Source organism: Pipra filicauda, unplaced genomic scaffold (assembly GCF_003945595.2).
Source record: "Pipra filicauda isolate LSUMZ 115617 unplaced genomic scaffold, ASM394559v2 scaffold2_size9829703_pilon, whole genome shotgun sequence".
NCBI classification, from domain to species: domain Eukaryota; kingdom Metazoa; phylum Chordata; class Aves; order Passeriformes; family Pipridae; genus Pipra; species Pipra filicauda.
The window spans coordinates 1,990,629-2,014,288 of record NW_024104421.1 but is presented as its reverse complement, the minus strand read 5'-3'; the positions used below and the strand labels follow the sequence as shown (position 1 = coordinate 2,014,288).

At 41.4% G+C, this 23,660-nt stretch overlaps 1 protein-coding gene across 1 annotated transcript in view; it reads right to left on the bottom strand.

Annotated features, from left to right (window-relative positions):
- Nucleotides 1-537: 537 nt before the first annotated feature.
- Nucleotides 538-23,660, bottom strand: part of ST8SIA1 (ST8 alpha-N-acetyl-neuraminide alpha-2,8-sialyltransferase 1) — a 121,569-nt gene continuing 98,446 nt past the window's right edge. The window contains exon 5 of the mRNA XM_027726591.2: nt 538-9,161. Within this exon, the coding sequence (XP_027582392.1) occupies nt 8,675-9,161 (487 nt within the window). The 3' untranslated portion in view covers nt 538-8,674. The remainder of the gene's footprint in view (nt 9,162-23,660) is intronic.

Genomic DNA, 23,660 nt, shown 5'->3' with positions numbered 1-23,660 from the left:
ATGAGTTAACTAACTCTCAGAACATCTAAGCTCAACACAATCTCCATTCACCTGACAGAGAAATCACCACAGGAAGAAGGACTGGAAATACACTGGACCAAGTGGTATTGGAAATAAGAAAGCCTTCCTTTTAATTCTGAGTTAATACAGTAATTAGCACTAGGAGGATGTGAAATGCTGCACAGAAACTTGCTTGCACTCAGTATTGATAAACCTGAAGCAGTTTATGTCTGTCAATTTTTTAGGCTTATAGCCCAGAGGAAAGTTCACTTTAGTGAAGAAAAAATTTTAAACACTTTGGGAACACAGGTTTCACCCCAGTACAACAAGAACTGAGGGAAAGAGAAGCAAAAGAGTATAGACTTACATCTGTTAATAACTGTAGGTCCCAATTATGAGAAAGACTGAGTCATCTTGTGTATTTATCTCCTTTCGGATCCTTGGTTCTTTGGACACCACGACTAAATGGCAGCGCATAAATGGTAACAGACTTTAGAAGATCTGAACCTCTGCCGTGAATTTGTTTTTCCTTTTTCCTTTGACTAAATTTAGAGTATAACGTTTACTTTCTTATCTAAGGACACCACAGAGAGTAGTCTAAATTTCCAGATCGGGACTTTCTATTTAGACAGCTTTGCAGAAGTGTGGACTTGAATACAAAGCTAGAGGTGCAGAATAACTTGAAACCCAGGGAAAACTCTTGCATAACTCTAACATAGTTTGTTCAGTTATTTTAGGAGAAAATACTGTTCATCATTTTAGGAGAACAAAAGAAAAAAAAAAGAATCTTTTTCACATGTAATATTTGTGTAATTTTTTTCCCACTAAATGATTTGAAAGTAATTCTTCAAGATACATACCAGCATTTGAGCTATAAACTTCAGGCTATCAGCTATTTTGTTTATGTAACTGTGTGCCTATAAATTATTTAGGTAGCCTACAGAGGCGTCTGAAAAGGGTAAGATCTCTGATTGACACTTCCTTCTGTTTTCAATGCAAGGTGATGTGCATGAACAACAAAAAAAAATCTACTGTTTCTGTCTGTGCATGAGCAATTCTTGGAAATGCTTACGATGTGGGAGTTTCAAGAGCACTGAAAGCTGACTTGATCCAATATTGGCTCAATGGGGATTTCATTATTGATATAAATAAAACCACAGCGTTTTTTGGAAGTCCTTGCTCTATGCAGCATCAGGCATTCACCTTCCAGTGACCTCCTCACATATACAAGTCACATACTCAGATAAAATGGCTTTTGGATACGGAGAGGTCTGTTTTGTAAAAGGCCAAACCATGCAGCGTGGCCAAACGACACACTAAAGGACATCATTTCCAGGCATTTCCATGCTCATTGCAATTTTCAGTACAAAGTCCAGGCCTTTAAAGCTAGTCAGCCCATGATCTGCAGGATCAAAATCCACGCTTGAAGAGCCCTCACAGAACAAAGAAATACCCCTCTGCATAAAGGAGACATCAAGCAGTCAGAGCTGCAGCTACAATACCTTTTTTCACTGTCAGTGCAGCACACTCTGTATCAGCTGCTCGACCTCTACAGCTCAAGAGGCAGCAATCAACTCATGAGTCCGCAGGAGTCCTGCCAGACTACTCCAAAACAGCATCTTCCTGAAAACTGGACATCTTCTGTAGGTTTTGCTCTGCATACTAAATGCTCTGGGTACCCAAAAGGAAAACTTGCGCTCCTGAAGAGGGACTGTTTGCTTTCAGCGCATGTACGGATTATAAAAAAAAAAAAAGTGTTCAAGCATTTTCTACAAAAATACATGCACAGAAGAAAAAGAAATTGTGATTACGGCACTTCTTCAGGACAGCAAGATCCTGGTTGGAGACATCTGAGTAGAGACTCAAATCTGGGTCTCAGTACTCCAGATTATGCTGTTCTAATCAAAAGTGCTTTTCCTCTGCGCATTTATTTTCAGTGAAATTTTTTCCTTTCCTATCAAGATAATCACATAATAACGAAGCTTCCTGCAGAATATGTAAATGCCTTACCTTGTTCATAAGAATTTAGCTTAAAATATATTGTGCATCTGTAATTGCTCCCTTCCAATAAACAGAAAATGATGCAACTCATCTTTGCTATGGGCCCCATCTGAGCAAAACAATTCATTGAATATACAATTAGAAATCAGCAGGAACCATCCAAAAGGTACTTTAGTGTTTTATTGAACACCAGCTTATTCATAAACCCAGAGATCAATTACTGCTGGTGCTGCTTTCATAAACTCACTCTGGATTCACTCACAGTAGTTAAATCCAGTCTAAAAGAAAAAAAAAGGGGGGTTAAACTGGAAGGTGAAGGCATCAAATATATTCCAGGTGGTCTGAGTGCTAAAGGTTCACTTGCCTTGGAGGGTTCCAAATAGGATAAACATTCAGCTCAGCAGAAAGCTGACCCACTCCACAGCAGCAGGGACTACTCATACATTAATTTAAGATGCAGTTTTAATAGGCTCTTCTGAGACTTGCCAGGGATTTAAAGTGTTTCAGTGCAAGGATCAGGTTGGTCTCCAACGGGATGAGCTGCCATCATTTCCACTAAGGCCAGCACTTCTGACTGTGGAGCAGGAGAGGGCTAAACACACCATGGGTAATTATCTGGGATCTGGTCTGCAATCCAGGAGCTGGTCACTGAACTGCATCCCCTGGTCCTGAGCCCCGGTCAGGGCAGCACCGGTGGGTCCTGGGCAAAGCCACAGCAGAGTGGTCACAGCCAAACAAACCACTACCAGGGAAAAGGCTCAAACTTCTGCTCTGCCCTGCACAGCTTAACCCTACAGACACAGCTGGAGTATTTTCACAGTCCTGCAGAGACCTCAAAATGGTCAGAAAAATCCTGAATCTGGTGGTGCCTGTCTCTCCTGATTGTTGAGAACCTACCCAACCATTTTCAATTAGCAGCACTTCTTTTTCTTTTTTTTTTTCTTTTTAGTAACAGCTGAGAAGACAGAGGGTGATTCATTTTAAAGTATATGCATTAAGCTGAAGAAGCTGAATACACTAGGGCTCAACCTGCTGTAATAAAAACTGATGAAAATGAATAACCAGGGAGGAATGAGTAGCTGTTTAAGTTCTCATTGCTGCCAAAGAAATATCAGCTAGGGAGGACAGGTTAAGCCTCCTGTGGGGTATTTGCATTACACTTAGGAAAATGAGTTTGCTAATATTCAACAAAGAGACCACTAAGTCTTTTACTAATTGTTCTGTTAAAAAACTACAAAAAGTCAAATATATGATAGATTCCAAGAGACAGAATATGGGAATTCAAGGAAATAGATGTTATTTTACAACCACCACTTTGAAAAATGCATCCTTTGTCCATCCTCTTTCTCTTCTCCAATGATGGAATTACCAATAACTAAAAGAAATAGTATTCCATTTGAAGCTAAGTGTTGTTGGATTTACCAACACTTTAGAAGAAAAGATGGTTCAAATGACAAAGTGTATTAGCTACCTTACGGTTGACTTTTTTAAATCCCAGTTCTATCTCCAAGGTGAATGGTCATCAGGAAGAATAGAGCAGAGATCCTTCAGGAAAATGTCTTGAGGCAAAACACAAGTCCAGATGATTCCAGAAGGAAATCTGATGGAACCACGTGACAATAGGAGCAAGTCCCATTAGGAAGGTCACAGCACACCAGGACAGTCACAGCACTAAGAACTTCCCTCAAACAGCCATGGAGATGGGGAATAGGCATTTCTGGACAATGAATTTTGCTAACTTGGAAGTATCAGCAAATGGAAACTTCACCATACCATTTCATTAAAAACACAGTGACTAAAGATAATAGCTGGTTAGTCCATTTAATATATGTGTTTAGGGAGAGAGGCAGGAGAGTAGGGAAAGACAGATTCTTCATCATCATTCTTTGTTCCACTGTATTTCCTCTTCTGTTTAATCAGCTTCCCCTCCTCATTGCATTTTGCTTTGCTGCCATTCTGCAGAAAAGCATCAGTAAGCCCCAGGGAGTCCCTTTTTCACAGACACTGCCAGATGAAAATGTCCTACAGTTGCTAAGCACTGAGGATCTTCATAAAGAACTGATACACTCCAATTTCTTTCACCACTAATTTGATCCTCCTTTTTTTTCTGTCAGCATCCAACTCTTCAAGAACTACCTGTCCTTCATATAACCTGGACTTCTTCCTATACTTACTAAACCATCAAGCTGAAGAAGTCAGAGCAGGCAGCAAATGGCGAGACACCATTCACCTCCTCCAATATCCTCACTTCTAGATCAAAAGTTTCCTCACTCCTTATTAATTGCAGGCAAGGGTGAGCCAGATCTTAAGCTAGTTTTCTTGAAGATGTATAAAGGAAGGGTTTTACATAACTACCACAGTCCAGGACATGGAGTTTAAAAAAGCAGATGCTTTACTTAGTTTCAGCTCTCACTGAGGTGCTAACTCAGCAGTGTATCTTACAACATCATTCTGAGGAAACTAACAAAAAGACAAAAGCAGTCAAGTCAAAAAAACAGCCAATATTTCTATATTCTATAAAACTTAAGCTGTAACAAAGGCTTAGTCCTATGTCTTTAGTAGCTGGTTCACCCCAAACTTGGTCCCTTCACTTCAGCAAAAATACGATGTTCATGAACAGGAGTCCTTAGCACTGTAGCAAGGTTTGTGGCAAAATTATAGATTTTTTATTCTCATGAACACATGCACATTTTCTCTATGATTTAATTTGCTGGTTTCTGTTTGCTTGTCTGTTTCAGAAGGAGATCCAAAGGCTTCATAATAAACAAGAAGGAAAAGTTTTACATAGTTTTGTTGCAAGTTCAAAAACTGATCTTGATTTACTCAAAAACATACACAGCCCCAAAAATATTGCATCTAGAGCAATTTCAGTACCAGCTATCTTCCATGTACAGCTCTTATAAAGGTATTTAATTTATTCTACTCATAAATGTGAGGCAATGCTTCCTATGCAGGTGGAGCAAAGACTCTAGCACTTCTGTCTCTTGTCAGCTCTATGACAAAATTAATATGTAGGAACATTAGCAAATCACTTGGCCAGTCTGAATTAGTTTTTATTGAAGATGAATTGCAGTAGCTTTCAACCTGGCAAACATTTGTGCAGCTTTAGCTACACTATCAGAGAAATTCGGGGACTGACAGCGGAAACAGAGACACTAAAGTAGAGAATTTCACTAACAAAGTGAACATTAAGATTCCAATTTACTTCAAAGAAAATACAGCAACACAAGCAGTAAGATTTGATTAAGGACACTGCCATCAATAGACTGGAATCAACTGACAGGTAAATGCTGGATGGATACAATCCCTCGCACCAAAGTTTGCCATGACTGTGAGATGTTGATTCCTCATGGTTCACACTTAACAGTTATCCTCCTGGATTTGCTTGTGCCTATCCTTAAACAGAACCATGGTCCTATTCCATGGCGTGACCTCCCTCTTGAAGGCGGCCACATCTTTACACTCCTGCATGCAATGCCATATTTCACATCAATGATCCCACACATGGATTGCCCTCCTCCTAGATTTAGGCAAGACAAGCCTCACACCCGGCATGAATGGAGCATATTTGCTTCAGCATTTCTGTCAGGTAGTAGCCACTCATGTTCACAGCTGCTTGGTTTTGTCTTTTTTGGCTGCTCTTGCCATGAAAGACTTGCAGTGCTCTCCTGCATCCCTTTTTATTCGCTGGGCAAAAGCCTGATTGCTGCCAGTGTTTCCACAGACTGACAAGTCAGCCAGCTAAAGCAGATTTTGCTCTCTCAATAGGGGCATTTATTTATCTTATTTCCTCAACTTCCAGTTTCTGGAAGTAATAGAAAAATATATACCCTTGAATCCTTTACTTCCTCATCAAAGGTGGTTGCCTTTGTAAGATGCAGTTATATTCACTATACATACATGTGAATAGAACCAGAATTATCAATTTCTCCAACAGCAGTCACACATCACACACACCCTGGGTCTCTCCTGTTCCCATAATTTCTAGGAAGCTATCTCCTTGCAAACATCAGGACTGCAGACAGGGACTCACAAAGACCACAGTCTACAGATTCAGTCTTACAGAATTGTGGAATATAACATCTTCAGATACCCAGGACACTGGTTCATCATGAACAAGCCAGATATTATGAAACATTGGACAGAATTTTCCTAAAAGAATACATGTTTTTCCCTTGTTCTTCTAATCCAATTATTTTCTCAAGGCATGGAAAAAAGGATTACCAAAAGGCTGGAGAATTGGCAGAGAGTTTCAGAACTGAATTCCTAAGTATTGATAAAAATACCAAAAAATGACCAGCAAAGAGGCAGTTCCCCCCTACTCTACTCGTTCCCTGCCACCTCTGAGGAATGCTGGCATCCTGCTGAAGTGCCATTTTAGCACACCATATTTCAACAGTTGTTCTCACAGATCATCTCATCTATAAAGCAATAAAAAGTGCAAAACTTGATGTGTACAATAAAAACCATACAGGCACCTCTTCTTCTCCAAGAAAGGCAGCTCAGTAAAATTCTGCCATAACAAGCAGTAAGGAAAATAATTTACTTTCAAATCCTTCTTCACCAAGTACCCACATCAAAGATAAAACAAACATAACAAAAGGGAATGAATTATCAAGTGATGTTCCATCAGTGCTTTGACTGTACTTTTAACAAAAACATGGACAAAGATAACATGGGCTATAAAGGTACATTCAGATTTTATCAGAACAATATCTAGAACACTATTTAATCTAAATCTCCACGTTACCCTTTAGCATTGCCCTGTAATCCTATGAAACAGTGCCCGTTTTATGCTTGGAATATCCATATTCCAATTTTATTATGAAACATAGCTTTAAAAAGCAAAACATGATTTTTTTTCCCCCCAGTCTCCTATATCGATAGTCAAATTATTCATATTTAAAGAAGAGCCATGGATTTTGTCTTTTTTTTTTTTTTTTAATTATGTCTATATAACTTGCAGCTGGTAGTCTACAAGGAGAGGCATTATCAACATATGACAGGACATATGCCCCAAAATACTGGCACTTTGGAGCTAAAACAGCACAGTAAGCTGTTGGGGAAACCTGATGAGGTTTGTTGTTTCAACACCTTGACTAGATTTTCAGCTACTAACGATGGAGGGATAAGAAAGAGAACACTGATCTGGATTTTTTTAAGTTAATGGTGATAACACCTTGCAGCTGAAATTGCACCATGGACTGAGCTGGTATTCTCTTCTTGTCCTACAGGGCTAAACAAAAGCAAACAAACAAAAAGATTTCTCATTTACATGGCGATCACAGGACCATCTGCTGCCCAAGTAACAACCCAAAATAAAACAGTCCTTCAGGCGCTGTGCAGGCTGGAGCAGCGTGTGTGCACTGCGCACACTGACATAATTCACCCACTGCGACGAGAGAGGCTGACTTATGTAAGGGCAGGCCATCCTCTTTTTCTCCTTTTTTCTTGCTAGCTATGCAGCTTTTCAGTGCTCCCAAAGGCTGTTTTATTTTTCAGACTCTCTTTAACCAGAGACAATCTTGCGCGAAAAGTACAAGTCTTTAAGGCTAACGTAACAATCCGAGCAGAAGAGCTGGTCACACACAGAGAAATGATTTTCAAAGCTTCGACTCATTTTAAATGACACTTACATTCATTTCTGCAATTTTCCTGCTGTAAGCAAATGAAGAACCTCATTCTGCATTCCACTGAACCCCTCAAATCCCCTCGACAGTCAATAAACACCTGGAGTGCAAATGAATACAGAATTAATCCCTAAGGCTGGACAGTAAAACAGGTCAGGAACCATCCCTACTACAAAAGTCAGTGTGGAAATCTTGCAGCAGGTCATCTGAAACCAGGCTGCACTTCACTACTGGTTTTGTAACACATCTTATTTTCAGACCAATTTGCCTTATCCAGCTCTTGCCCACAGTACAACATTAGCACAGCTGTAAGTGCAATGAACTAAACTATCCTGATAAAACCTACAACAAGTAGGTCTATCCATGCCCACTAGCAGGGCATTCCTAGGACATTCTTCTCACTAGATTCTTAGCACTTTCACTCTCCCAAGAGTCTTCAGAGGAGCCGATGGTCCTCAGCTCTTGGAGCTTTTAAGCCTTTCCTTTTCCTTCCATTGGGAAAACAAAAAAAAAAAAAAAAAAAAAAAGGACAAAAAAGGGAAAAGAAACAAAGAAAGTCAACAACACACACATGCTCTCCTACACACACACACGCACACACACAAACAGAGGGGGGAAAAAAAGGAAAAAGGTAAGTTAAACAGGGTGCCGATCTGGAATGAAATGGATTTTTGAACAGACAGTCATATTTGGCACTGTCAGCAAAAGCTTGTGAGTGGCCCTGTGTCTCCCCGAGCCTTAATGCCCTTTTTACATCGGTCATTTAAAAACGTCCCCGGAAAGTTCAGCTGTGCTACTTCTGACATCGTTTTCACACTGCTGCTGAATGGACTCAATGGAAAGACACACTTCGTCCCATCCCAGTTCCATAAAGCACTAAACATTAAGGACATATTCCATTTGGCCTTCAAGTAACATTTTTATGGTCCATGCAGATCCACAATTACTTTCCCTTTAAAAACAATCAACATAAGTCAGAACTCTCTGTTGGAGAGCACAGAAATTAAAAACTACTGGATCTTCCAAACCGACTCCTACAATCCTCAGGCAGAAGGCTGGATTAAAGGGTCCTCACATGGTTCTAGCTGCATTCTCAGTACACCACTTTTATGAAGAAACCAAAGCTGTAGAAATTCCTCCGGCATGGCGTGGAATCCAGAATCAGGCAAGACATTGTCATAGTAATGATGGCTAATAAACCTCCCGTGCAGGTCCACCGAGAACGGCCAGAAGCCATAAATTGTTACTTCTTCACACAGACCAAGGGCGGCACTGACTAGGAAGAGTCCCGTGGAAAGCCGTTTGCCATGGATACCTTTGCTCTTCCAGAACTTGCCAATGTCACGCAGGAAATTGGGGTTGGCAAAAAGAACTGTCTGCTTGGCACCGAAGTCCGCCAGGGTGTAATAGACACGTAGGGAGGGTCCCGTCCCTGTCTTCATGGAGAAGGCTGGCATGTAGATGTAGCTGTGGTTATACACCTTCACGCTGTCCACAAACGCCTTTCGAGACCACAGCAGATTCTGGAACCTGTAAAACCACAGGGAAAAAGGAGTTGGTCATACATAGGTTTCCCTAATCGTCTCATAACCCACCTAAGAACAGCTCTTCATATGCATATTTACAATTAACCGCACACTTTTTCCGAGCCCAGAGAAAGTCCAGGCAAACTTCTGACTGACTGACACTGCCCTACTTCTGAGAACAGAAACCTGAATAGACAGCTGGAAACTATCTAACTCCTGCTGGTTCCAAAACCTTTCTGATTTCATCTTTTTAAAAAACTCTAAATGAACACTGGTAACATTCTAGAAAACTCGATCCTTTTTAGCGACATTTTTCCTTTGTCCAAAAACCAACTTAGATTTTGAGGCACAGGAATTTTTTTAAAAGAAATTTTAAAGTCTGTGTTGTTCTTGTTTCTGAAAGACATACTAACAAAGAACCCAAGTTATAAGCTGGACAAGCAATATTTAAATAGAAACTTTGGACTTACAAACCTTGTAAGACTTGTCAGAATTGCTTTTACTATGCCTTTATAGAGATTTAGATTGTGCTACCATAGTAGTAAATTCTTGTTCTGGAACTGAGAGAAATCTCATAGAACATACTTAGTTACAAACAATAAAACAAATCAGTGAATTAGGGTAAGTGGCAGGCACCATGAAAATTTAGCACAAGGCTCCAAATAATATTCAGAGCTGGTGTTTAAGATGGCACAATTTACACACTGAGTAGATTTAAAAGTATGTGGTATTTGTAGCGTGCAAGTTACAGGAGAGACTTGTTGACAACCATGACAAGGGCAATGAATATGCACAGATTATTTCTCTGATATGATAATCATCTCATCTCTTGTTATAAAATCTACAGCAGGTTACAATTTGTTAAATTGCCAATAGCTATTTGCTGATGTCTATTTTATCCCTGATATGTTAGACTTACATACTATTCCACAACCAGTATCCTGTCAAAACTATAGCCTTTCCTTGCCATATGCTTCTGGATATGCCAAGACTGAATGAGAAATATGGCAGGAAATCCTAGGCCATTCACACACACCAAAACCTGCACCAATATTTGAGCTGTTCTGATGTCTTATACCAATGAAATCACATTTCAGAAAAATACTGAAGTATTCCAAATATGTATCACTGAATGTAGCTGGTAGGAAGGTCAGAGTCATGGTAAAACACAATACTTAAAGCACAAAATTTCTAAGTAGCAGAAACACTTGCTGTTCTGGAGTTGACTGCATTCATGGGTACCTTTGCATAAGAAAGTCACTATGATACACTCTTGATACTCTACTTGCTTTCTAGAGTCCAGACAGTCTTAAGAGCACCAGTACCCCACCTTTACCACTTGACAGTGTCTGTAGCCTTCAGCATGCAGGTAAAGCTTACTGCACTGAAAGCCACTTCTGCACAAGCCTCACACACTCCTACCCTGCAGTTGGGTTGTTCCCCAGCATGTGATCCCTAGTTCTTTTCTCAGCTCCCAAATGCCCATCTTGCTGTTGTTGCTGCCCCCTCTCTCCATGTCCTGCAGCTAAGGCAAACGTGTCATGATTGATTTCTCACACCACAGGAGTCAGAACAAAAAAGTTAAGTCAGCAGCACTGGATTTCTTTTCCTTTCTCTAGTATTGGCAGAGAGATAGGTATAAGAATACCTTTTTAAATTGTTATGAAGGTATCAATTTTATGTATAGAGTTCTTGGAAACAAAAACAAGAATTGCACACACAGCAACATACACAGGTTTAAGTAGAATGCCAGATGACCTCAAGAAGCATCAAACAAAATTTCATCTGAAACAATTGCCAACAAGAAACCTAACAGCTTCAGCAGCATTGATATGACTCATACACACCAGGTTTTTTGAAGTCTTTGTTTTGGCAAAAAAACTTAGTAAGTAGAAAGTCAACATTTCCAACATACAGTATTTTGTCTCCTGGTTTGCTACAAGCTTCTTGCAAAATTTCCTTCACGTGGAATTAGAATGAAGCTGTGTTGAAGGAACCCCCCTGAAATCTGCCTGGGTCTTCACTGCCTTTTTGCTCTGCAGATCTGCTCCTACTGCATGGTGCTGCTTGCCACTGGCTTCCAAGTGAGAAATCAAATCAACACAAATGTACAAAACAAAACAATAATTTCATAACTTATTGCATTTGGCATTCTTTTCTGTAGAAACAGCCAAGACACAGCTGAGTTTAGAAGGCCAGCCAAGACCAGGGTGCCCTGGCAGAAATTCATTGTCTGGCTGTACCTTCTCACATGGGCCCTCTCACTCCATTACTATCAGACCTATAACTAAGCATTCCCCAAAATAAGCTTTGCCATCCTCTTCCCAATAAGCAGCAAGACAACCTGACAGATTATCAGGACAGGACTTGGATCCATCCTATCAAGCTTCTTCCATTTCCATCAGTACACAGTCACTGAGTGCAAAAAAAAAAAAAAATCCCAAGGTTAATACTTTCAATGTTCATAAAATCACACAATGGTTTGGGTTGGAAGGGACATTAAAGATCACCTAGTTCCAATCTCCCTGCCGTGGGCAGGGACACCTTCCATTAGACCAGGTTGCTCAATGCCCCATCCAACTTGACCTTGATGAGCACTTTGTGCTCAGAGCCCCACTACCCAAATGTTGTTCTAATAACCCTAATCACTTTTAAAAGGTAATAAGATCAGCATCAGGCTTTCAGACTATTGACCTCATCAGAATTTGGCAAGAAGTGAGCATTGCAGGCTCAAAATTCCTTTCACAGTAAAGAGATCTTGAGCTCACAGCTTGATGCGATGGGGTCCTTGCACCTTGGCTAAGGAGAAGGCAGAGACAGGTTCACTGTCACTCCTGAAGTCAGTTGCAAGACATCCTTTCCCTCTTAAAGCTAGTCCACAAATTTCACTCCAGAGGGCAAATAGTTGCGGTTATTCTAAAACTGCATTTTCCAGCAAATTTACCATTCATAGAAAAGCAGTGTGCAGCTCTGAGTTGAACACATTAAAATTGCTCAGTCTCAGAGGGCCAGAGACTCTCTCTGAATATTCATTTGCTATCATTGCCACAACATGTTTACAATTCTTCTAGATGAATCTCCCCAAATGCCTTAAAGTAATGAGAGGTGAACAGCACTGCCATGAGAGTGGTGCATGGGAGGGACTCCACACAGAAGGGACAGCATTTGTCATGTTACTGCAAACTGTCCTTCAGAAACATCATCACCTCCTGGAAACCCATGCCTCATTCAAATGATCTGGATCGCAGTGTTGGTAGGCATCCCAGTTCAACAGATGGACATTATACAGGTGGCCAGGAGCCCGTGCAGAAACATAAAACATGATGATTATGGCTGGTCTGATGGTCTAACAGCCAAAAAGCTGCTGCCCATCTTGCACTCCTCGTGAGCAGAGATATCAGAAGCAAATGAAAATTTCTGTTCCCCGTTTGTAAAAACAGCAGCGCTCTCCAGCTTTCTGACACTTCCCAGGATGGTTGGAGGCTGAGAAATCTGGGGACAAATGCTGTGTGTAATCAAGTTTCTAGAGATGGTGTTGGAAGTTCAAGTGTATTTTCCTGTAACTCCCAATCCAGACAGGGAGTCCTCCAGGCAACTCCATCCAGGGTACCACACCACATCTGTCCCAGCAGACAGTGAGCAGGCTACTCCATGCCTGACAGAGAGACCAGGAGGGCTCTTCCCCTGCAGCTGACCAGCTCTGTAGTGCATGCCTGAGCAAGATGATATGTTTTTTCTCCTGCTTGTCCTGTCATGAACCAGAACAAGCAATGAATCCACCAGCCTGATGCAGTCCTTGCATCCATACGGATGCACAAATGCCCTCCCTTGTGTCGATCCTCACCCAGAATGAGGAGCTGCTGGTTCCTAGTTAGTGCATGTCTCTACCCAACAAGCTGTGAACATTCAGTACTCTCAGGGCACAGCCCAGCAGCTGTGCAGCTCCTACACACACACACACACAGACAGAGCTCAAAAGAAATGCATCAAATACTCCAGCCCCTCATAGAAGAGTGCATCTCAGGCGATGCTGTCTACCCAGCACAGCTCTGAGCAAGAAACAGCTGAACGGCTTTCAGGGTCCTCCCCTGACCTTCCGCAGTCAAGCTCGCACAAACGCATGGCAGGTTGCCAGCATTTTGATAAAACTGGAGCTGGAATCTCCCAAGCCCTGAGCAGCACCTGAAGACTCCAAGGACTGCACAAGTTGCTCAAGTGATTTGCAGTAATGTGTCCCGGCAGCTTGACGGCAGCCCAGAGAGGCGCCGACAACGGTGAACGCTGGGGAATCACGACAGCTTCAGCCCAGGCACTTTCTTTACACTGCACTCATTAGTGGACAGTGAACAAGTAAAATCATCAGCAACACATTTTTTCTGTCAGGTCCATATGAAAGATCAACTTAAACCCCACAACTTTCAACAGCGTGTGTAGGCGCAGCCACGCAGATATCAGAGAAATAATTTCCCTGCTACCAGCTGTAGAGTTCTGTTGAATACGCTGCTCTACTTTTCCAGGGAGAAAAAGTCATCCAAGAGAAAACTGCCACAGTACATTGTCGCGACAGTATGATCAAAGATTAAGAGCATTAAGTGTTTTGGGTTTTGTTTTTAATCTGTTTTTACTGTCCTTATTGATGTTCTTTAGCAGATATTCAGGGACAGGACTACTCTCTGGTACGGAGAGACCACTTCCAGTAACCACACAGAATTTGCTGCAGTGACATTGAGCTAACCCACTTGCAGATAATTATGGCAGCATTTTCTTGCATCTTGGTTTCTTTTTGATCTCCCCAGAGAGTCACTATCTCATGCCTATGATGATATCCCAGGCACTTACTGTGTTGGCATCTGCAAAGTCACAAATTCAGCATTCTGGATTAATTGCGAGTTGACTTATCGGAGGGAAAAAATAAAATTAAGTAATGAGGGGAACAGCTCAGATGCCAAATAAAATGTGTATTATTTTAAAATTAAGACATACAGAGCTCAAGGGAATAGAGCAGAAAGCATAAAGACATGCATTTGTCCCTGTGACAAATAATAACCTCACAAAAATTATTTAGATAATTTGATGTCAGCATTAGCTAAGAATGATTTAGCAATTTGCTGCAGCTGTTGGAATATGCTTACAGCTGGGGTCACAACAAGTCAGCTCGCAACCACACATCTGAGCCTCCACCGCTGCGACAGACAGGTTTTACTGCATTCGTTTCTCAGAGTGCTTTTCAAAGAGCAATGCCCTCCTTAATGCCCTGTGCTCTCATTCATATCATGCTCTTCTCGATTATCTGCCCCTCCGGGGCTTGTGCAGCCAATCTTACTGAAACACAGACTGTGTCTCAACAGCACACTGGTTTCCATGTGCTCATTCTCCACGCTGGCACTTTTAGCATGCATTAGGTGCAAGGCAGACTATTCTACTTGTCCACACAGGGAGCCAGAAATGAGCACTTAAAGCACGATAAATGGACCCCTTTCCCTGTTTTATGCCAGCTTCCCCAACTACACAGGCTACTGTTTACTTAGCCTAAGGACAGCTACCTGACTTAGGATTCAATTTTAATCCCATTAAAGACAATGGCAAAACCAATCTAAACCCAGTCTAATCTCATTTCAAAGAGCTTCATCAGGAAGGATTCTCCCAATCTCACTGTGGGTCCCTCCACACGCAACATGGTCACCCAGCTGAGAGCTCGTGGAACGGTGGGGTGATGCTAATCCCATCTATTCCTTCCCATTTGCCCTCCTCTCTTTCCACCTGACTGGCCCTTATGGACCCAAAGACAGGAAATCTTCCACTCAGAAGCAAAGACTCAGTTTTTGGGAGTGACTGACTCCCAACTCACTTCAGCTCATCCTATACTTACTGCCTGCAGCATGCTGAGACCCCCACACTGCCATCTCCTACTTATGGATGGGGGCTTCTAACCTCAAAGAGCCTGTACTTTCCTCTCCTCTCTGGTACCAAAGACTAAAGACAAATTAACTTCATTCTCCTTTTAATGTACTTTTTCAATGGTGTTTTCCAGCTCAGGGATTCTGGTTACTCTCACCATTAGCTCCAAAGACCCAAAAGCAAAGAAATACACTCTTTCCACAGTGACTGCAGACTACATCCTTTTCTGTTTCTTAATGACAAACTGTCCTTAGCAGATGACCTTCAGAATAATTTGATGCACTCAGAAAGTCCAGTTAGACACGGCAGAGGTAGGTTCTAATCCCCATGAAGAGGTAGGTTCCTTTTCTGACTGAATTAAGTATTAATTAAGGCTTTTTTTAAACCTCCACCCATTACTGTTCTTACACTGTGGCCCTGGGAATACTATATATAGTGCCAAGGGAAAGCTGACTCTCTGTTTTTCAATGGAACACAGAGCTATCCTATGCACCAAAGCAATGAAACATTAAAATCAGTGTTCACTGATATTTTGGGACTGTGTGTGATCCTTATTCTGCCAACTCGAATTAGAATGTGCTTTTAATAGCTACTCTTTCCAAAACCAGCAGAGCTAAACATCAATCCTTTCTGTTATCTGACAGCTTGAATCTTAGCTTTCAGAAGATGAGCTGCTCATCTTAGTTTGACTCTTTGAAAATTGCGGCTGCTGAAGTCACTCCCAAGTGAAAATAATATAAAAGGACAGGCAGAACAGTATGGCTGTAAACTACTTGTATTATCAAAATGAAATTGCTACCTAGTATTTCTAAGTCTTCTGAATACTGCACAGTTCTTACGCTGAAAGTCGGGAGGATGGGAAAACAAGAGAACCAATGAAATCAGCTAGGAAAAGCCCCAAACCAACACAGAACTAAGTCTGATATCCTTGGCATTTAATTTCACTGGACTGCACGCCAGAGTGAGCAGGTGAGAGGAAACATAACCAAATCACACATTTTCTCAGGTTTTAATGGGAAAAAAAGAACTGCAACAAAGCCCAGATGCAGGCTTCAGGAGATTTACCTTAGATTAACACAGGCACTCTAAGACAGTCTGTTGTGTCTTTGGGACAGCAATGAAATAGGAACAAAGCAGTGCAGCACTTCCTGCACATCTAGACCTTTCAGCTGACTACAGTCCAGACACAGGTCCCTTGTGGATCACTGTCCACAGTACCACTGCAGCAAACACAAAGTTTATAATGTTATGCCTTTCTGTCTGTTCGTGCTGGCCCTGTATGCTTTGTAACCCAAACGTAAAACATACCCAGTGATTACAGCCATGAAAGACCTTTTCCTAGCTGAGAACGCTTTTACTCTTTTGAGTTTTCTCTTTAACATCATGACATCCTTCACACATTAACAATTTGCAAATGTCAGCAGTGACATTCAGCTATATCCTCTCTCCAACCTCTTAAAGCTCTTTCCAAAGATAACTGGATAGAGAGAGAAAACAGCAATGTATGAGTGTGTTTTCTTTTTAAAGATGCTCTGTGCTACCAAAAAAAAAAAAGTGTAGAATGAAGAGAAATTATTTAAAACAGTAAATACTTGAAAAGGCATTATGGCAACAACAGTAACTAGGACAGGCTCTTTTTTAAGTATGTGAGGACTTTTTTAAAACCATAGTACATGAATCACTGGTGGTCTCTCAGATCATGCCACATGGCCTGCAGCTGCAGCACAAATCCCTCTTAAACAACGCTGTTAACTAGACATTTGGTAATAAAATCAGAAGTTCAGAACTCATAGGATTATGGGGTGAATCTAAAATATTTAAAAAGGGGCAAAATAAATTCACACAACTCTAAAATACACAAAAGAAGATCTCTATTTTCTCTGTAGGCTGCTCCCACTGGGCAACCTCACCTGTTTTGGACCCCTAGGGCGTTGAGCATTGCAACTGAGCAACGAACTAGTGGCCACCTGAGTATAAGCAGAGGAGGTGATAAATTGTTCTGGAGCAGTTAGATTAGCAGAAGCCAAACGTTAGGTTAAACAGATGGAAAAAAGAGAGAAACAAACAGCAGTTCAACTGACAAGGAAGTTCCTTCCAGTCCTTGGCACAAGAGCTCAAGTCATTAGTAAAATCCTAGGAAATGAGCCAATAGAATTCAAGCCAGCCCAAGGACTGCAGCTGTAGACCTTGAAGTTACTACCTTCAGTGAGCTCTCAAAATGTCCCTTCAGAACAAAAAGACTTTACTGTCATCTAACATCAGTTTACAGCAATGTCTCTCAGCAATTCTGGTGCTGTTCAGTTACGCCTAGGAGCATCAGCAGATGCTCCTCAAGGCTTCCAACAGTGTCTGAGCTGTGTTGATTTGCTGCATACTAGATATTTGAGAGAGACCATTCCCTCACAAACAACTCACACAGACAATCTAGGGAAGAGCAAGAACAAGACCAGTGTATTATAAACGGCACATCCAAGTGTTTTTAACGCAGAAGATTTCCTGATACTGGTGTAGTTTATCAATCCAGTAACCCCAGTGAATCTTACTTCCAAATATTTGCCTAATCTCTCCCACATCCTTCTAACCAACAGTTTAACCGATACTTCCCCTCTTAGTTCATGATTGCCTTGAACCCTTTGTCAAAAGCCTTTTAAAAATTCAAATAGACTTTATCTGCTGGATACCCACACGGATCTATTCAAAGAACTCCAAAAGTTTTACAAGGTAAAATTTCCCTTGAACTTAACAGTGCTGCCTCTTCACAAGGGAACACACATTTATCCATGTGCTTGCTAATGTTATCTTATACTATAGTTGCTACCAAATAAGCTGGAAGAGATGTCAGGCTTACAGATCTACTTGAACTATTTTTAATATGAACTATATTTAAATACTGATCCCATTTCAAACACCCTCCAGTGTTCAAGCACCAAGGCAGTTTTCAGTGAGGAAGTACACACACTACTGTTCTTTCATGGGTGAGTCCAGTTCTGCCTATAAGTTCACATCTATTCTGTATCTATTACACAAATTCTCTAACAATTACCTCAGTTTCAGACTGATGAGTCTCCCCACGGGCACAGGGAATGTTCTCAGTGTTTTCCACAGTGAACAAAGATGCAAATAATTCATACAGCCTCCCTGTGTCTTCCCTGAGCCCTTCTTTTATACCTGGTCATATAATGATCACACACACACACCAGATGTGTGGTGTGTGTTTTCTGCTCTTTTCTGGCTTATGCTGTTGCTGAAAAAAGGATGTAGCACTAAGTTTTCATTCCTCTAGTTAGTTCTTCCTGGAAACTTTTTCTATCTGATATTTAATCAGCTAGAGATTATAATAGATTCAATTTCATGTGGAAACAACTCCAGCTTTTAGTAGGATGTTCCTGTGTTTCCATTAATCTCCCTTCTCTTTGCCCTTTAGTGATCCCAACTTCCTGTTACCTTTTCTTACATCTTGATAGATGGTTGCACCACTGTGTCCCCAGTATGATACCCTTAGAAGAGACCACTATTTTGAGCAGATCATCCAGATGTATTTTCCAAGATGCATGGTGTTTTTATGCTGAGAATGACACTTAAACATCTTTTCAACAAGATTAAACTGCCAAGGTTTCTCCTCAACTGTTAGTAAAGCCTGTACTCAATTTAAATTGCTATAGCTAGAACACTCTTGACCAAAAAAATAAAATCAAACTGAAGTTTTTTCTAATCTCTTCAACTATTTTGGTATCTGGGAAAGTGCTGGAGTACCTTCACCTTTTTCCCCCTCATTACCTTCATTCAAAGGAGATAAAGTGTAAAAGAAGTATAAAACAACCTTTTTCTAATGCAGCAGGAAAGAAATGCTATTTGCCAGGACGCAGTAATACCATTGAAAGGCAATGTGTGTCACTGAGTACTTCAGAGCCCTCCTTTCACTGCCTGAGGAAAGTGGAGCAGAATGTCCAAGTCCTTATTTCTCTTAGTTTATAATGCCAAAGAAGGGTCAGTGGCATTGATATTACATCATATAGGAGTAACTTTGGTGGTTGGTGTTTTTCCCCTGTCACACATCCTTATTTATATAATACACCGTAACTCAGATGTGGTTCCACCTTCTCACAGTCTGAAATACTAGGGAAAAAATACTTTCTCCTTATCTCACGGAATGCCCAATCCCAGTGAACTGTCAGAACTGCGTGGAGCTTGACTCCAGAAGACAACACTGGCATTGAATATTCACCTGGGCAAATATCAGCAATGAGTGAAGAAGGGTCTTTTAATCTCTCTTGTTAAAGCTAACTTTACTGGACATAGAATATTCATTAAATCAGAGGGGAAGATAAGGTGGCGGGGACCACCTCTCACAAAATTTCGCATATGTCTTGGCCAGTTTTTGGAACCAAGCTCTGTGTTGAGTAGCTGAAACCACTCAGTCTGGTTTTGTAAATGGCTTGGCTTAAATCATATTATCTGGAAGTTTTAGTCAGCACAAATACTGCACCCAGCCCTAGCTTCATTTCTTTTTGTTTGACTCAGGTCTTTGCACCAATCCCTTTCATGAAAGTACCAAAAGATGATTACAGCAGGAGTCAGACTGAGGTGACCCTCTGACACCACACGGGTTGTGAGGTGATGGTAAGCACCTTACCAACAACTGCTGTATGTGACACTATGGTCCAGCTATAAACTCCTAGATTTGTACTCCTTTGAGCTACCTTTTCTCTCCGAAACCCAAAGAACATCAGCTTTTACAGATGTTCACATTCAACAAACTAAGGAAAGCAAGTTGTCACCTCCTACAGAATTAAGATTTCTTTCAAATTCAGCCAGTACAAAAAATAAGCTCCTTTTCTTTAATGCTCAGAGTAATTAATACTGAATTACAGTAGAAATTCTATCAAAAGACTTCTGAAAAATCACATTAATACTACATCATTTCCACATGCTTTATGGGATAACAATAGACACCAAAGATATGAATACAGATTATTTTAAAGTATTACTGGCTAATCAAACAGGAACAAAAGCTACCATTCATGGCTTGGCTCCCTGAAGCAGCAGTAACACACTTAAGATTTGGACCTAAAAACCAGGCTAAAGGGCATTTTTGAGTGAGGAGGGAGGTACAGTTTGGGGTCTACAGCACAACTAAGAAACAGGAAAACAGGATACCTTAAGGGCATCCATTTGATAAGGCCAAAGTATTTTTCAGATAAGGCCAAATTGTAGGTTTGAAAGTAGCTGTAAATGTCAAGCCTGTCAGCAGCTCTGAAGAATCTGAGGTGGGCCGTGAATCACACAGGACAAACAACAGCCACAGCCATAGACTCCCCCATGAGGAATTGGTTACACTCCCAAAAGGTTTCCAAATGCCAGGAGGATCATTCAGTGATCAGTTGCTTTGTGTGACAGACCTTTACATCCCTAGCAGCTCAGCACACATATTCCTAAAACAGCTAATCTAACAGTACAAGTGGTGAAATTCAGCTCTGTGTTTTTACAGACGAGGGCCAGAGTAGTTTGTAGGTGATGAGCAATGTTGGGAAGCTATTGCTGAGGTTTTTATCCACAGGCTTTATCCAGATAACACTATGGAAAACAAATACAGTTTTTAACAAGCAACGTATCTTTATCTGCATTTGTCTCAAGGTCAAAATTTCCCTTCCTTAATCTGTTACTCTAGCAAGCCACAGTGCTGCTTTGCTTTGCCAAGCTAGTCAGTAACCTTACACGCTCCAGTAAAACTGGCACTTTGCTTACAATACCAAGTCCTCTTCATACTGGTCCTGCTTGTTATAAAAATGAGACTATTTCTTCTATCTCCTTCCACACCTGAAGTTTTTATGTTAAAAAGAACCTAAGGAATGATGTAAAACCTGACAAATCCTCTATTCTGAATATACTTCGATATGAAGTAGAAATATGATCAATAAGATCCTGTCTTGATTCTTTAAATTGGCACAATTCCCCTGATATAATGGATTTACACTTTCATCAAATAACTACATATCTCAGTCTTTATGATATCATATGTCAGATATTTAAAGTTTCAGAAACCACCAGTACACTGCATTATTCAAGAAGCACGCTGTGAACATACAACTAAAGACAATGATATTATCTGGATGCACAAGGCTATGGAGATTATTCATTCAGCATAATCATTTGCATTCCTGAACCAGGTTTAATGTACCAGGAAAAATGAGGGATGGCAGCAACTGTGCTGGAGCATGAAGTGAGAAAAATAAACGAAGCACACTGCACTGATGCTCTGACAAAAAAGTCCCATGTGTTCTGCTCCAGAAGCCGTTCCCAGTTCCATTTCCAGCTTAATGGGCCTAGGAGTGTGAAGTGAAAAGCATAAACAATTTGCACGAGAGCATGCTAGTGTGCCTAATGAATTTCCTTTCAGAAAGCCAGTCAGCAAAAACAGTTCAGACAATACATGCCAGCCAGTTCTCTGGTTTATTTTTCCCCACACCATTCTCTGCATTCCCAAATGTTGGAGCAGTAAGGTAAGCACAGGGCAGATGATGACCCAGTTCAGCTACACTACACCAACCGCCCTGGATCCCTTGGGACAGCCCAACAGCCGTATCTTTTCCACCACAATCTGACTCCAATTGTTCGTGAACAACTTGTTTGCATGTAGCAACACGTACAAATTTCCCTAACAGTCAGGGGAACAAAGGACTAGGGGATCACCTGGATTTATGGTTTCTGCTGAGGTTGGGTCAGGGACACGCTGAAGACATTCTGGCAGAGGTGAGATGCCACAAGGGAACCTAAGCAGGAATACAGAAGATGCAGAGCGAAGAACTTGTTGGAAATTCTGCAGTGTCAGCACTGTAAGAGATGCTGACTTCAGAAGGCTCTTTAGGAGCGTCCAATAGCCCTGGAATGCTTCATAACATCCTGTAACTAACATGAAACCTGTGATAAAGAATCAAATGCTAACCTGTCAGATGCTGAAAAAAAATAAAAATGGCTCAAGAAATCGGGGACACCACCAGTGTCCTCTTGTCTCCAAACTGTGATGATACCTGTTATTAAAAAAAGCTCACAACTGATCTTAAAAAGCTCTTAAAAAGCCCCTGGCTTATACTGCAAAGTCTACAAGCAGACCCACAGTTCACAGCAGTGACACGGAGAAAAAACTTCTTGCTCAGTCCAGATTCATGGATCGTTTTTCTCCCAAAGCTTTCTGCAAATTATTTCTCCTTTTCAGCTCAGGATTCCCAAGATCCAGCTCCCAAACCCCACCCAACATGGTTCCAAACTCAGTGGTTTCAGTTTGTAAGGCCGGGAAGGATCAGATCTGCACAAAATGAGACACACAAAGTCAAATGTACAGGCAATTGAGTGCAGCCATGCCATCTTCACTGTCTAAGCCTTGTTCTAAAAATTCATCTACCTGAGAGAACAGCAAGAACTTGTGCAAGCTTCCATTTTCAGGATGACAATTTTGCACAGCCAACCCTTTTAACTGCTAGGGACACAGTCCTGTAATACTGCTGAGAAATGTACTGTCTCTTTTAAATTAAAAAGGGTCCTGAAACCAGCAGAAAAACTGGATTGCCACAGCTTAATGATGTTAGCTGACCCTTTGACTCTGTTCCAGGTGCCCCAGCTAGTGCTCGCCAAGGCAACTACTCTACAGGGACTCAATGTCCTCATAAGTCGGTCTGTGATGCTTGGCCTTGGAGCCATGGATTGGTCCCTAGTCCTCTCAATTTGTCAGTGTAGCACATCAGGTAAGGGAAGTGAACCATTGCAGGGCAAGGGACAGAAGGAACAAGCCCCACTTTGCCATTGTCACAAGCCATCTCTGGGACTACAACTGGGAGGCCAGGGCAGCACAGGCAGGCAGTCAATGAGCTTGTCTTTAGGCTGTGTAGCTTTATTAGCCAGGTTCTTAGTGATGTCTATACAAGCCAGTCAGGAATCTTGCAAAGGAAATACAAGCAAAGCCCTGAACACTTCGTGGCTGCGAGTCCCCACACTGGTAAAAGCTTCATGACCCCACAGGGCTCCAACACGTACGAGCTGACTGAGCTGAGCCCATCTAGGGCAGTGCTTCGCTTTCCTGCCAGGTTCACATCTGGAACTGGGAGCAAACTCCACGTTCCAGGTACTGCCTGCAGGAAAAAACCCAGCGCAAGGCCACCAAAGGCAGGGGACAGGGTAGAGCAGTGGGCTGTACCCAGCTCTTATCTCAGGGAGAAAGGACCTGAGGAAGGACAGTAACTAAGTGCCTCCCTTTGAAGGATCACACTAATGTATTCCCGACTCTCACAGAAGGGGATGAAGTATTGCATAATACCCTTTATAGCACAATCTGTGCGCTGTCAACAGTTTTTTACTTTATTTTTACTTTATGCTGAGTATGGTGCTATACGCTTTTACATGCTTTCCACTTCCATATGCGTTCAAGCTCCCACTTAAAATATCCTGCTTGTCATCTTCCCAAATTTAATTTCCTTTGGGAAAGCTCCTGCAAGATTCAAGTAGCTGCCTTCTAATTTATTGTCCTGAATCATTAAAAAAACCACTCAACTTTCTTCCAAGACAACATTCTGAAACTTCACAGCATACTAAGTTTTCTGATATAAATGTGATA